General features: G+C 37.9%; 1 protein-coding gene across 2 annotated transcripts in view; it reads left to right on the top strand.

Annotated features, from left to right (window-relative positions):
• LOC127626875 (vesicle transport through interaction with t-SNAREs homolog 1A-like) overlaps positions 1-11,837 on the top strand; it is a 159,548-nt gene extending 147,711 nt beyond the window's left edge. For both annotated transcript variants that reach the window (XM_052102973.1, XM_052102974.1), the window contains exon 8: positions 7,711-11,837. In XM_052102973.1, the coding sequence (XP_051958933.1) occupies positions 7,711-7,804 (94 nt within the window). In that variant the 3' untranslated portion in view covers positions 7,805-11,837. The remainder of the gene's footprint in view (positions 1-7,710) is intronic.
• Positions 11,838-16,229: the final 4,392 nt, after the last annotated feature.

Here is a 16,229-nt window from a genome sequence, read left to right as displayed (position 1 = left end):
TGATTTTGGTGAGTGTAGTTTGTGTTATTGTGAAAGGTGCTTGTGTATTTTTGTTTGTGTTGTAAACCCCCTGCACACACATACCCCAATGTAGAAGTATATCACTGCCCTCATTAGGGCTCCTAATAAGGTGAACTGAGAGAGTGTACGAAGGGAAAAAATAGTGGGAAAGAAGGGGGAAAAGGTTTTAAATTTTAATAATGATTTTGTAATCTTTCCTGACAGAAAACTCCTCATTATTTTCATCTTTCTGTGTCTCTACCTCCTCCACTGATAAATGGGCTTTTCCTAGCTTGCTCTCTCTCTCTCTCTCTCTCTCACTCACACACACACACACACACACACACACACACACACACACACACACACACACACAGTCTTTCATTCTTTGCTGTTCTTCTTTTGAGGTTAGGTTTATGTTTTTAACCCAATTAACTCAGTTTAATTTTGCCTGCTCATTTTAAAAGGAGTTATTTTGCTAGACCTGGACTCTTGGTCTGTACTTGGTGTCTCTGAAAACACTGAAATATTACCTAAGCTGAGAAAGAAGGAACCTGTTAAAAGAAAGAAGCAGAGTTAGGGTTTATCCTGAGCTATGAGCTGTGACAACATGAACAGGTCTCTTCCAGCCCGGTGTCATGCGTTTGACAGAGAGGATGGATGCGGTTTGATGGGTCCTGCTCTGTTCTTTCTGGACATGTTTCAGAACACGATAAAACCTCCATTAGACAGGCAGCGGACATAACCCTTCTTCTGTTCTCACTCTCTCTGTCCCCCTCTTTTATTAATGTGATTCAACTCAGAAGAGACAGGACGTGGAGGACCCATAGATTAGCCAAGCAAGTACCAAATACCTCAGTCTGTTCATTATGTTTCCACCAAAGAAAAGGCAATTTTGGACAGAAAAATCACGCCCTTTAAATTTACACGTATCAAACCAGGAGCCAGTAACGGTGTCGTCATAATGTTCCCATTAGTACATTCTTTTAAATTTACAACTAAATGTTAAAAATCTAGATTGCTTCCATTATAACAGGCAAAATCTGTCTATACAAGCATGTGATGCAACGCAAAATCATTTTGACACTGTTTCTGGGTGTTTCTTGAACTTCAGGCACTTTTAGCACTGTGGACTTCTAGAAAGTAAAGTCTTGTTAAAACATTTTTTACATTTGTTTTGTTCATGCACACAGGAGATTTAACCAGAGGGTCATTTCCACCATATCTCAAATTCTGTATTGATTTCAATTTTGAGTGTATTTATTATTATTATTATTTAAATGGCTGACTCCTTTGTCATGCTAAGACTAATTTCATAGCTGACATTTTATGTATCCTAAATACACACGATTAAATAATATTTTCACACTTTTTTGTTCAAATGTTTTGCTCACAAGATTTACCTTGATGTTTTCTTTAAACATCACTGGTCGCAAGATGCTCTTTACTGACACTTTTGTTGACTTGGTTAACAAGTACACTTACTTTTGGAAGAAAAGAAAACTTTGGGGCAACGTTGTTTGGTGTGGTGGAAATGATGCCAATTGATAGAAATAATTTCACACAATAAGTATTGAAATGGTTTATTCACTTTGTTTAGAATATCATAGTTTTAAACATGTAATTAGTATTGTTATATTGGATTTTGGTAATTTTGACAAGGTTAAAACATTAAAATCTATACATAAATGGCATTTGAAAATGACCAAAAAAACTTTAAGAGACCTTCATATAACAAAAATATTCTGAATCTGTTCATCTTAATATAAATCAACCCCTCGGATATGAATGTGTCCTAAGTTGAAGAAGTACCCTTCTATTTATGTTGCGGTGCACAGCTATTCTGACAATCTTATTTTCTTTTTATGTCCATTTATAATAAAATGCTTTTATTTATATATATACATCATGTTTTTTAATTGATTGCTATAATATATATATATTTAATAACTTTTTTAAAAGTTTTGCATATCCCCCATCTGTTAACTAGCTCCAACACCAGCACGATGTTTGTGGAAAAGGGGTACCAATAATCTGTTTCTGTACGTCTGTTCTTTAAAAACACATTTTGCGGTTATTTTTAGTAGAGGTTGAAATGGACTGCCACAGGGGAGGAATATTTTTACGTTTAAAAACCAAAGTCCCCCATGATCAATGATTATTTGAGCTCTCCTACATGACAGCATGTATTAGTTCCCCAAATATGTTCCTCAAATTATAACGGGTCCCTGTGAAGAGATTCATACACTTTCCAGGGTCCTTTTCAAAGCATTTTTTAGTAGTGTGTGGCAAACGTGGTGTTGGGCTGGGCTCTTAAATCGTAGTGCTCTGTGTGATGACTGTGCCACTATCCCTCTCTCTCTCTCTCTCCCTCCCTCTGCGCCTGGACGGAGGGTGCCCGGGGCCTCTCCGCCCACCCTCAAGGGCCTGTCAGTGCAGCCTCACCAAAGGCAGATTAATCTACATTACTGCGAACAGCTTAGCCTGGCCCCCAAACCACTCATGCTCAGCCTGGCCCCCAAACCACACACACTTAAACTTCAGTTAGAAATCTACAGATCAACTGGTCAGAAAATTCTGTTTTATAGAAGTTCAATAGTTCAGTTTATTAGAAATTCATTCCATGATTTCTGTGAGATTTTATAAACCAACACACAAAAGTCTATTAAGTGTAGAATATAGCAAAAACCCAATCGTAGTAAAATCAATGTAACGCACATGACTTGAATTGCTTATTGTCTATAGAAATTGGCTGTAGCAGTTGACAAAAGACACCAATGTTCAACAAATAGTTTTATTTATTAATGCTATTAATAAGAACAAATAAATGCTGCCATACAAAGGCAAAACACTTAATCTCAGTATAATTGAGCCAAACCAGTTCCAGTTTTGACAAAATATGTATTTACTTTGTTTTGACTTTGTCCACACTAATACGTTTTTGGTTGAAAGAGCATTGATTTTTATTTTTATTTTTCTACGTTTATGCCTCATCCACACTGGAAGTGCATTTTTCCTCTACCGAAAATGGAGATGTCAGAAAACAACACTATTAACACTGACTTAACCTTTAATGGTTAAGAAAGCTGCCGTATTGGTTCTTTTTAAATGACGTTCACAACTGTGAAGTTGGCGCTTTCATAAAATTTTGAGTTTACAACTTTTAATTACAAGTTCTTAAAAGACGTGAACGCTTTTTACTATTCGGAATCTCGAAATGACGTGAATGCACCATAACAGTTGCTGAGCGATGCACATTAATATAGAATTCAACTGATTATAGGTATGTGTATCATATTTTTTACAGTGGCTTCAAAAGTGAATCATGAATTTAGAGTTGGAACTATACCTTCTATAATAATGAAAATGGTGCAGCTGCTTTATCTTAATAATAGCCACGTTTACATGCACTTACGAAAAAGTTTATTCCAAGGATATTGCGGAAAACAACATTCTGAAACTTAATGAAAACGAGAATGGTGATTGCCTTACGCTGCTTAAGGGATTAAGAGAAAGCGGTTTAACACATCTAGATTTCTCCTTGAAAATACAGCTTATTGTGGCCATGTAAACACATTAACGGCACTCTTATGGGTGTTTGTAGAGAGCATGTGCGTGAACAGACTGGATAACAAACGTCATGGGATGGAGTCCAACAACAAGTCAACACAGCAGAAATAATTAAACATTTCTGGTAGTACAGTGGGATAAACACATACACTATAAACTATACCCATTTATACACACCAAAGTAAACTACTGACTGTGCCTCATGTTCGCGTATATGCGCTGATACATTGGGGGAATCCCGGAGTTTTACATAAGAGGAAAACCCCACTATTGCAGCAATTTTGTTGCAGGTCACAATGCAAAGTTAAGGAAACAAACATAACAGCAACTCTGGAATATCTGGAAATAAAGCAAAGCAACAGTGAATAAAATACCAAAGTCTTACTTGGATAACATGTTTGTTATTTGCACAAGCGTCGCAGGAAAATTACTTTGCTGTGGAGAAAGCTGCTTACTGACCGAGCCGCGTGTATACGGGAGTAAAGAGTACACCGCTTATACAGTGCATGTAAATAGGAATGCTACTTGCTCGCAATAAGCTTATTTTTCGCAATAAGCTACTTTCTGGTGTCAATGTAAATGTAGTCAATGATGGGCAGCAAGCAGAGGAATATCTATAAAGGTCACATGATTTTCCACATATATCAGCCCTGCCTTTATTCCACTAGTAGTAAGCTCCTGTCATAGCACACAACAGCTGTGCCATCCTGTAACACATGCTCTTTATAAAGCCTCAAGAATTCCCATTCATCCTTCTCCCAAAGCTGTTTCCTGTTCCTTTGGGAACCAGCAGATCTCTAAACATCATCAGACTCAACAGTCTGTCTCCTTGCTTAGGGTTTGTTTATGAGTGTGTGTGTTTGTAGCCATTGTAAATAATAAATGTTACTTAAAGGTGCTTATATGTAAGATTGACAACAAGCTTTTAAATGGGTGAGAGATATTGATTAAGTATTGGAGAGTTGCCTGTCCCGTCCCAGACTCGAAGCTCATGCGGGTTCCCGGAATGTTGACATGCAAATTAGCCAACTCAGCATCCGTTTTAAAGGATTTCTGGGCTTTAAGTGGTCTCCATCTTCCAAAGGCATCTCCAATATTTATCCTGGTTTTACTCCGCCTCTGCTCATGGTGATTTTTAGACGGATGGCGAGGATTTTTTGGTCAGGTGAAATCTGTTTTTTTCTGATCCAGTTTGTTTGCTGGCTTCCATAGCTGCAGCACGAAGTGGTGTTTGCCTGCAAGCTTGTTCAAATCTGTCAACCCAGCAGTGTCAATTCTATTAGTAAGTGGCCAGTGGGTGGGATCACACAGGCCAAAACATAAACAGAAATTCTGTCCCGGAATGGAAATTTCAAAGTAGAATATACTGGCTGTAGCGTTGTTATCAGAGAAGCCAGTATTTCAAGTTCTCTAATTACATATTATGGACATTTTAAGATTTAGTAGAGTAAAATATTATAGCACCTTTAAAGAGACATGTTGGATATTAATGTCCTCTGCCAAGCATGCAATCCAATTATTAATTATGCCGGACCAGCGTCCAATCATAGCAAGCCTCTCATCAGCACTGCGGAAAAGGCCTCATGCAATCAGAAAGTACTCTAATGGTTTATCTTAACAAAACAAATGTTTACACACATCTCAGACTGTACACATATACATGGATACTTCACACACTGTTACAAACTCACTGTTTGGTTGCATGGGGTGCTGTTTTTTGGACCCAGGTAGTCATGGAAAACCTGAAAATATCAAGGAATTCTCAACTTTTTTATTTCCAGGCACAGTACAATTGACTCGACCAGTTGTGTGAATTTGGGGAGGGACTTTCTGTTTGTAAAACCAATGAACGTTGGATGAAGTTTTCTTGAATCTGTTTGAAAACAATGATTATATTTCTGTATATTCCGCAATTCCGTTTGGTGATGCTAGTGGCGCAGAAATGGCATGGTTTTACTTAAAATGAAAAAAAATTTAAATACATTGAAATTTCTAAAGTAAATATATAAATTTCTCTAGTTAATCCAGTAACAGTATCATTAACTGAAAAAGTTCAAAATTAATCTGTTAAAAGGTATGGGAACACTATATTTTTTAACACAAGCCTGCATGCATACAGTGGTGGTTGTTTGTCCCAGTATTTGGCACCCCAGCAGCAGTAAAGTGTATATTGTAATGCTACTTTGCTTTCTTTGCGCGCGCGTGTGTGTGCGTGCGCGTGTGTGTGCGTGCGTGTGCGTGCGTGTGTGTGCGTGCGTGTGTGTGCGTGTGTGTGCGTGTGTGTGCGTGTGTGTGTGTGTGTGTGTGTGTGTGTGTGTGTGTGTGTGTGTGTGTGTGTGTGTGTGTGTGTTGGACTGGAGTGGTGATGAATGGGTATGTTTGAGTTATTCATCTCCTGCTTATAGAAGTGGACAGTGGCCCTGCTCTCTCCACATGCCAGCACATGGGATAATTCTGTCATTTGTCAGGAATGACGCAGAGGGCAGAAGCCCCTCCTAGAGATCATCTAGGGGTTTCACCCTTCCAGCAACCCTTTTCACCCTCAGTGCGCTCGTTCATGTGGATCCATGTGTTACAGTCATTTTACCATGGTAAATGTGTTAAATGGAGCTCAGATTACTACATTCTTATTTTGTAGCTGTACAGAGTCCCACACTTTTATTGGTAGCTGAAAACGACCAATGAATTTACCATAATAATAAACAAACATGCAAAAGGCAAGGGATATAAAGAACTTTGGAATGAGGGGCGTTCATTTCTATTGAAATCTGCAGAGCTTTCTGCAAATTCTTGTGCAGATTCTTTAGTTTTGAGTTTCTGTTTTTATGCTTTGGTCATATGACAATTGGAACAGTGAGTTTTATGGAGAATTCCATCAGTAAATGTATGAAATTTATTAGCTGGAGGAAAGCCACGAGCCACACTTTTTACTTTACAGAGGAAAATAAATGCTCTAAGCAAAGTTATCACACTGTGTGACATGTTTTGCAAGTGTGTGTGTGTGTTTAAAAAAAAAAGAAAGATCTGACGGTGAAGTGAAATGTGTTTATCTGGTTCAGTCATGAAAAAGTCATTTTGGATGCAGGGAATGTACTCTATCACATGATGTGCATGAGAAACAAGTATTAATCAATTTATATTGTATGAAGGTCTTCACACATAAAAGAACATTTTGTCATCATTTTATTATTTCCTCACAGTGTTCTAACATCGTGTGAATTTCTTCTGTGGAACACAAAAGGAGATGTTAGGCAGAATAACACCCTCAGTCACCAATCACTTTCATTGAATGGAAAAAAGATGCAATGAAAGTGACGTGAGGTTAAATTCATGTTCTGGGTTCAGTATAAATTGAGCTCAATCGACAGTATTTTAGGCATAATGTTGAGAACAACAAAAGTTTATTTTGACTCGGGCCTCCAGTGAGGCACTTACAATGGAAGTGAATGGGGCCAATTGTTTAACATTAAAATACTCACTTTTTCAAAAGTGTAGCCACAAGACATAAACAATATGAGTGTAAACATGATTTTAGTGTGATAAAATCACTAACTCACCTTTTCTGAGTAAAGTTATAGCCAATTTTACAACTTAAAATTGGCTATAACGTTACCATGACAATGTAATAATGACTGCAAACCTTAAAATGACTGTAAAATTGATGATTTAAACAACTTTACAACTCAAATAATACATGAGTTTTAACAGAAGAATTAATGAAAGTTCTTTTATAAAATTATAGACTTCACATTTCTGTGTTTAAACCCTCCAAAAATTTTCACCATTCACTTCCATTATAAGTGCCTCACTGTAACCTCGATTTTTGCTTTTTTTTTTTTAAGAAAAGGACGGACGAGTCAAAATAAATTTTTGTGGTAATCAACATTATGCCACAAATGCTGTCGATTGAGATTAACTTATATTAAACCTGGAACATTCCTTTAAAGCAATAAAGAAAATAGTATGGGTTTGCAACAACATGAGGGTGAACAAATAACAGAATTAGCATTTTTAGGCTAACTATCCCATTAAACATGTAGTTTTTACTATTGCCTCAATGTATGTCCTTAAAACAGCTAACATGAAATCTTTCTCTTTTCCTCTTTTGATCTCTGTTTCTCTTCCTCTCTTCACCCACAGGATCATTCAGAATCGTGTCCTGGTCTTCATCCTGGGTGCCATCATCCTCCTCACCATAGTCTTGGCCATCTATTTCAATTTGCGAGGGCACTGATCTCCACCGACTGGCCCTATGTGTGCTTGCGTGAGTGTGTACGAGCGTGTGTGTAAGATTAATAGTGACAAAAGCGTTGGGCTAGAGTAATTAGGACAAATTGTTCACATGAATCATTCCTGGTGGGCAGTGACAGGGGGCCTCTCCTCTCTGCTCCTGAGCGAGGCCATGCCTACCCTCTCTCCCTTCAAATTTATACTACATCTATTAATTTTAAAACCCTTGTATGGTATCTACACATGACTGACCAACCTATAGAGAAGCCCTGCATGTACGTGTGGACAACAGGACCATGATGGAAGTATGAGAACAACAGATGGATAAAGATTAGGAAGATGAATGTTAATGTATGTCATAACCTACTGTTTTACAGTAAAGTAGTTACAATTCTGTCATCATTTACTCACCCTCATATTTTTCTAAACCAGTATGAATTACTTTCTTCCGTCAAACTTAAAAGGAGGGATGTTGAATAATTTTCGGATATCCCCAAAAATGGGGACTGAAGTATGATAAAAAAAATGTTAGATAGTTTTTGAGACTTTTATTGCGCTTTTGCACCATGTTTAAATCCCTGTTCTTTGTAATTGCGTGGAAAAACATCTAGTATATTCTTCTAAATTTCTCCTTTTGTCTGCCTTTGAGAAAAACAGTCATACAGGTTTGGGTGAGTAAATGATGAATTTAATAATTGGGTGAACTATTCTTTTATTATTTAGTTTAAATGTTTTTGTTTTTTTTGTTGGCTGCAAAGGGTTTAGGGGGCGTCAGAGCTGAAAGCTGATGTATACTAGTAAAATACCATCCTTCAGGTATGTGTGTGATGGAGACGTACACAAGGCAAGGCCCCTGGTGCAGTACCATTTAGCACATGGTGCAGAATCACACACTACACACAGCCCAAAGGTCACACGCCCGTCTCTCAGTCCCCCTTTATCCAGGATTAGTAGCTACTCACGCTGTTCCTCTAAGGTCAGCGAAGACCTCGCATGTGTTTAGTTAAACCAGCAGGACTGCTTTGAACAAGAAAACATCCGTGTCCACTCTTACCTTTACTAATCAAATCTGACAGCATGATATTAACTGAAGTCAATTGTACTAATAAGAATTGTGTAATGTATTTATTCGTCTTGTTTCAGATGGTTGATTGTATTGTATTTTTCGCTGTTTTTCTTTTTCAATTTATCTGAAATTTATTTTAGCAATAGGTGTATGACATTAAAATAATTTCATTTGTCTATACTGTAAAAATCATCTGAGTGTGTTGTAAATGTGTATCATTATTCCTAAAGGGGGGACCAACTAGCAAGCATCAGTATGAAAATATTCAAAATGTAGAGTTTGCTCCAGGCTTTCACCTGCTGTTTGGGTATTAGCATATAAGAAATCAGGGAAAGATGACTATGTACTTATTGTACAGTTAATTTCAGTTAGAGAGTGTGTTTGTGCGTGCGTGCGCGTGTGTGTGTGTGTGTGTGTGTGTGTTTTTTTCATAAATGTATGTGTGCATCTTTATACACTTCGGCTCTGTTCCAAAACTTAGCTCCCTTGCAGCTTAATTTTTACATAGGCAACTGTCTTCGAAGGGGCCGTTCACACAAAATGCATTTTTTGCATCCGTGCTGTTTTTATATGTAAACATGCACTAGATGGACATCTTTGCCCATTGTGCCATGTATCGCTGTTCAGTGTCTTAAATTTAGCACTGCATTTTTATGACATTTTGTCATGTTAAAATAACTTGTGCTTTTAAAAATACATCTCGAGACACTTGCATTCTGTTCCATTTGTTACATCAAGCTTTTTTTATATCTTTTATATAATTTATTTTATAAATTATATCTGGAACTCCTCTTAAGCAACACCCTAACTGAAAGTGATTCATTTGGAATGCTCTTTATTAGCATATCTGTGCATCATATAAATAGCACTCCCATCGGCCAGAGACTGACCACTTGTATTAAAATGAAATTGGAACACCCAATATGGCGGGTGTAGATAAGGAAGTCTCGCCTTACTGGTTAAATAATCAAGCACCTTTAAGATACAGACATCCCCTGTCAGTTAGCTCTAGAACACGCATGTGCATTATCTGGATCATTCTGAAAAAATAGCTTCTTTTTTTCTTCCTCTCCTTGATCTGAGATAAAGAAGCACACTTTATGATACCCTTTTATTTGATTGTAATCTTGACCAACTGTTTTGGAGATTTTGGTCTTTCCCCATTCAAGTAGATATGAGCAGTACTTCTGTGCCGCTTGTTTACATAAAAAAATAGCTTCTCTGGGAAGTTTCCAAGATGGCTGCTGAGTGGACTGTCTTGCCTTGAAAGATACTTTGGCTTGTTAGCATGTTGCTAAAGTTAAGATAAAGCTGCAAAACTGTAAGACCCCATTTACATCTTGTATCAAGATGCGTCCCGGGTGATCCGATCTCGTGCTCAGGAGAAGCACGTCGCTTTTTACACCTGGTCACGCGGAAACGTCTCAAAAGGGGAGGTTATCTGATTTCATACATCAATCAATATGTCAGTGTGTTACAGCATGGTATTAAACTGAAAAAAGGAAAATGAGAATAAAATGGGCGTTCTGTTTCTCCAAAATGTAGTTGAAATTTTCTTAGCACAAATCTTAGCACAAACTCAACATTTCGAGCAGAAATGCAAAATTTACACCTCAAATGCAAAATGGTCATATGCGTTTTTCACTACCTCCATATGTGGCTTTTGTGATCCGATCACAAAATGTTTTTACACCTGTTTTTAACGCTGACCACTTGTGATCGGATCACCTGAAACGTATCTTAATACCAGATGGAAATTGGGTCTAAAAAGTATTAAAAAAATATTCCATATTTAAAAAATATTTTATCATTACATTTTGATATTCACTTTGATATTAGAGGTTTCCTCCTCTGCAAAGGATATATGCGATGTTGTCTTAGAATTTGGCCAAAAGTAGATATCTTACTTTTTACCCTTTGGAACAACCTTTGTGTAAGGACCAAACCAATTACATAAAATTCTGCCTATGTAGGCAGCTCATTAGCTTTTGGAACAGAGCTTCCTTCTGCAAGTCTGCAGTGATGAACACACGCCTGCCATCTCTTTCTATCACCCTACGCACAATACCCCTGCCACTCGTGACGCATATACACACACACACACACACACACACACACACACATACCGCGGCCGGATGAGGTACCTGATGGACTGGCGGACCATCAGACAGACAGGCAGAATGCATTTGATATTCTGTTTCAGGCCGGGTGGATTGTCTTATTTTGGAAGCAGCCTGGTAGGGGGCTTTCTCTGACTCTGCTTCACTGCTACGGCTTCAAAGCACCAAATTAATAGTCAACAAAATAGTGCGTCTCTGCATATCCCATGTGGGCTCAACCTATTGAGAGTTATCATTAAGTTGAGGAAGAAAGAGAAGGGACGAGGGGGGGCTGAATCCTGCCAGTTTAACCAACCTCATCAAATAATGACCTCTGTAATTGGGTTTTGCATCAAACAGCGTATAGAAAGCAAGTGTGCACATTTAAGTGTGATAGTGATGAGATTTGTCCTTGTTTTGCTCATGTGTGCGTGGGACGGCTTGAGCAATGGCACAGCTCTACATTGCTTTCCTGCACCTGCGCATGTATATGTGAGACATCAGTTGGCTGTTTGTGTAATGACTTGGTTGTGTGTTAGTGTGTTTTGCTGGCTCAGTCTGTGTATATGTGTGTGTGTTAGCTGTATCTCTCTCCCTCTCTCTGTCTCTCTCCCTCTACTCGGGCCTGTCAGATCCTCTCAGCAGAGTGTGGCTGGTGGAAAAGCAGCGTGGCTGCGGTTCTATTTGAAGTTGTAATGGTGTCAAAAAGTCAGAGCTGACTGACAGCCGTCAGTCCCACTGGGGCTCATTAAATCATAACAACTTGACAAGGAAATAATTGAGCGCTGACGATAAGTTGGAGCCCTTTTAGATGTTTTTATTTTCTTTCATTTTTAGTTGTGGCTATTACGTTCATTAAGAAATTGCATTAAACAACCATTGGGGGCTGGGGCTGGGGCTGGGGTGCTAATGATTTGTTTATATCCCCTTTATTATTATTTAAACATTAGGTGTCACGTGACACCTTTGGCAGGTTGGCAGTATCTTTTTTTCCCCGTCATCTGTTTATTTTTCCCCTCCTTTTTCATCTCTCTTTTTTGCCCTCCATGCTTCCCTCTCTCCTTCCTTTCTCTCTCTCTCGCTAAGCAGTGGGTGCCTTTGGAATTTGAAATAGATTATTCATTACCCACTTCTCTGTAGCTGATATGGTTTGCGTGTTGTGTCTTCTATGCAAGGAGGATGAAAACTTGTCAAAAATGGGATATATCTTATTCTGAGGGGCAACAGTAGTGGCAGTTACAGACAGACTTTAATATTTCATTATGCCTGACATTAACCCTGCTAAGTGACTTCTGCTAGTGGGACTTTAGTGAGAAAGAGATTCTGATTAGCTCCTATCACAGAACAGGCTACAGAGAGGCAGACAAGACCCATTGCGGTCACGGCAGAGATGGGCGTTTGGTCTTGATTTTCTGACGTCTCGTTAGATGGTTGCATGTGCATTAAATTGATACTGCAGGGTTTCCATTACTGTCCTTAAAAACCTGGGAAAATTGTAATTATGTTTCCTATTCCTGGAAATAAATACAATCTTTAAAAGGCATGGGCATTTCTATAGTGAATATCATTGTTGGGTAAGTTACTTTAAAAGTAATATGGTACAAATGACTAATTACTTAATTGAAAAAGTAATCCCATTACTAATTGCTTTACTTTTAAGTTACTTTCTTTAAAAAAGATTTATATTTAAGGGGTCATGACATGGTTTTTTTTATTGTATTATTATGTTCCCTTAGGTGCAATTATAGTATTAATATATTTTTTTTTAAGAAAAACTTTTAAAATCTAGTGATTTATGACCTTTTCCCACCCTGTTTCTCATCCTCTGATTCAAACAGTCTGTTTTGGGGGCGTTTTCCATTTAAGACTTCAGTGTTAACGCCCACTGTTATGATTGGCTAACGTCAGTGCCTATGTATCAATTATTGACGCTCCCAGCCAGAACAATATGCAAGTAAACTAAGTAAAAACACTGTGATTATTCATAATGAATGAAATTGCGCTTTAAAAAGTAGTTTAAAGTTTAAAATAGATTAGCCTACTTACAGTTTAGCGCCGTCGTTGTTCCCAGAATAGTCGGCACGGACTTATCTTTGAGCAACAGTTTTCTGGCAAAGAAAGCATCATATTGAGATTTGTTCTCAAAACAGTCATCCTTAAAATGTACAGAACAAACGCTTAACTTAACACTGCCGTGACTGGGACGTCCGCAAAAAATAAACTGCATCCATTTTTCCCTGACGCCTGGATCTTTCGGCAGCTTATTCAGAGGTTTTGTTTGACCACAGCCAGGAACAGCACATCTGTGTGGCATCGTAATTTTCCTGTGCACAAGTAGTCTCTGTCAGAGCTCGCTGTCCATCGACTGAACACTTGTGAGGCGACGGCGATACTGAAATGAGCGTAGCTGTCTTGGCGCTTAAAGCGTAGTTATCTTGTGCTGGAGGCGGTCATATGCAAACGCTGTTACGTCACTTCTAACCGACACGTCACTTCTAACCATGAATCCAGAATGAGCTGTATTTTGAGCTTGATTAAATAAATGATTCGTTTAGAATGGGGAGGACGTCTTAAAATATTAAACTTGCAGGACGTTTTAATGATACAAAGACCTCTTATATACCAAAAGATCAAGGCAAATTTGGTTTCTCATGTCATGACCCCTTTAAAGTTTGTTTTTCAGCTTAACAAGATTCAAATTAATGTTTGTATTTCCTCATTCATTGTTGCAGGCAAGTCATACTTTCAGCACCACACGTTTCTCCCTTATTATGACTCAGTAGGGGGGGCCTGCCTTGCGGCTGTCACAGAAGCACAAACAGACCTACATATGAACAGAATTTTAAATGTGTTCTACATACATATTTCTAAAATAATAATATTTGTAACTCAAGAAATGTAGTTAAAGCTGATGTAACTTTTTCTGTGTTAAAATACTTTCTCGTATCCCAGCTTAATATGCAGAGACAACTATAATTAAGGCATTTAAAGGATCATTTTCTCAAAAACTGTAGGCACTGTGTCACTTTGATAATTCCTCTGTTTGTTTTGGGTGACCCGCTTAGACCCGTCCCGACAATGTCACTCAACCAATGGGAGCGGGACTGTCTCTTTGTTTGAACAACGGCAGACAAGGGTGTATTCAGAAAGCTGTTTTGAAAACAGTTTATTTTTGCAATTTCGTTTGGTAGCGCTAGTTGTGCATAAATTACACACTTCAGCTTTAAAAGTCATTAATCTAATTGTAAGTCAGTAGATGTCATCTGATTACAAGAATTTAAAAAATAGATTGTTCTATTATGCTCTTCTCTAAAATATATAATCAGATAGATGTGTACAACTTGTACAACTTATACAAAAATGCTTGCAAGCCACAGTGATATTTGTTCTGGGATCGAAAAGTACTTTTGTGTTCGTTCTTTTCAATAAAGTGATCCAACTGGTTTACACTTCAGTTTAAATGATTTATTAGCGAATTGGGCTGAATCAAAATGATTTTTCAAAATTCGTATTCAGTGATCACAGATGAATGGAAAGATCATGGAAATGAATTGGTCAAAAGTGTTGGAATCCCTGATACTAAATATAATGAAACAACATTCATTTGCACATTTGTGCATATATGGTAAATTAGTTTAGCATATTTACTTTCATTTATTAAAAGTCAAATTTTACTAAAGTCATATTAGTTGGACAGAATCAGCCTGCCGCAATGAGTGGTATTGTGTGCTTACTGTGCTTTTATTTATTTATTTTTAGAAAAGTAATCGGAAAGCATTATTGGAGGTCCACATTTTATCTGTTGGGGTACATCTTTCTCTATTTTTACTTGTTTGCACGTCCCGGGATAAAATTTCACTCTATGGATAATACAGATGGATCCAGTATGTGTGTATGTGTCTTTAGATTCCAGGCAGCATGGGGAGATCTTTGGCCTCTCTTGTAAGTACAGTGGGGTAATAGACTTACTTTCCTTTCTTTAATTTTACTATCTGGGTTATTGTGCACAATTGTGCAAACCTGTTGCATAAATGCACACGACATCATCCTCATTCTCCTCTGAATAATGAATGCAGTTGATGTGACATGAAATCCATCCATTATGTTTTCTTCTGGTGTGTCCCATTATGTGAGTGAATACCCATCAGTTGGAACCATGGATCTGATACTGTGTTTGCACTGTGGACTATTGTGTCTCTCTGGGTGTGACTTAACATGAGGTTGTTTGTTCCAGGCCAGAGACCCAGAAATGATCCCCTCTGACTGCTCGTGTGAAAACTCTTATATTTGTTGAACTGCTGATTACTTTTATGAATTGTGTTTTCTGTAAGCTTGTATAGTTTTAACACTGTCATTAAAGCAGTAGTGCATTTCACCCATGTAGTGTGTCCCTTCTCTCATTAGACAAGTTGTGTTGAATGATTTTCTTCACATTCTTTCTTTTGAGTCTCATTCACAGGCTGATGCACTAAAGGATCCTCATGGAATAGAACAATGGAGTATGAACATGAATGTAGCTCAACTGTTAGAACATGGTGCTAGTAATGCCAAGATCACAGGTTCGATTCCCAGGGAACACTCAAACTGATAAAATGTATACACGGAATGCAGAATTCATAAATGTAAATGTTACTCGCTCTCTACCTTTGTCACATTGAACAAAGAAGCAGGCCTGACCCATATCCAACACTCACCTACTCTCAATAACAGTGGCAAAAAAATTTTGAACCCTTTGGAATTACCAGACTTTATGTATAAATTTGTCTTAAAATCTGGTTTGATCTTCATCGAAATTACAATTTACACTGAAATAATTGTATTGTTATTGTACATATTGAATGCATTAATCAAACATTCACATGGTTGGTTGGAAAAGTATGTGAACCCCTAGGCTAATGACATAAACCAAAGCTAATTATAGGGCCAGGAGTTGGCAAATGTGGCATCCAAATAATGAAATTAGATTGGAGGTGTGGGTTAGAACTACTTTGACTTATCAAAAGCACTCAAACATTTTGAGTTTGCTGTTCACAAGAAGCATCTGCTGATGCGGACTGTGCCTCGCAAAAAGATCTCAGAAGACCTACGATCAAGAATTGTTGCTTTGCATAAAGCTGGAAAGGGTTACAAAGATATCTCAAAGAGCTTACTGTAGATATTCATCTGTCCACAGTTGGACAAATTGTCTATCAATGGAGACAATTTAGTACTGTGGCTTTTCTCCCTAGAAGTGTCTGTTCAGCCAATATGACTCAAAGTGCACA

Source organism: Xyrauchen texanus, chromosome 33 (genome assembly GCF_025860055.1).
Source record: "Xyrauchen texanus isolate HMW12.3.18 chromosome 33, RBS_HiC_50CHRs, whole genome shotgun sequence".
In the NCBI taxonomy this organism is placed as follows: Eukaryota; Metazoa; Chordata; class Actinopteri; order Cypriniformes; family Catostomidae; genus Xyrauchen; species Xyrauchen texanus.
This window is presented reverse-complemented; position numbering and strand designations above follow the sequence as displayed.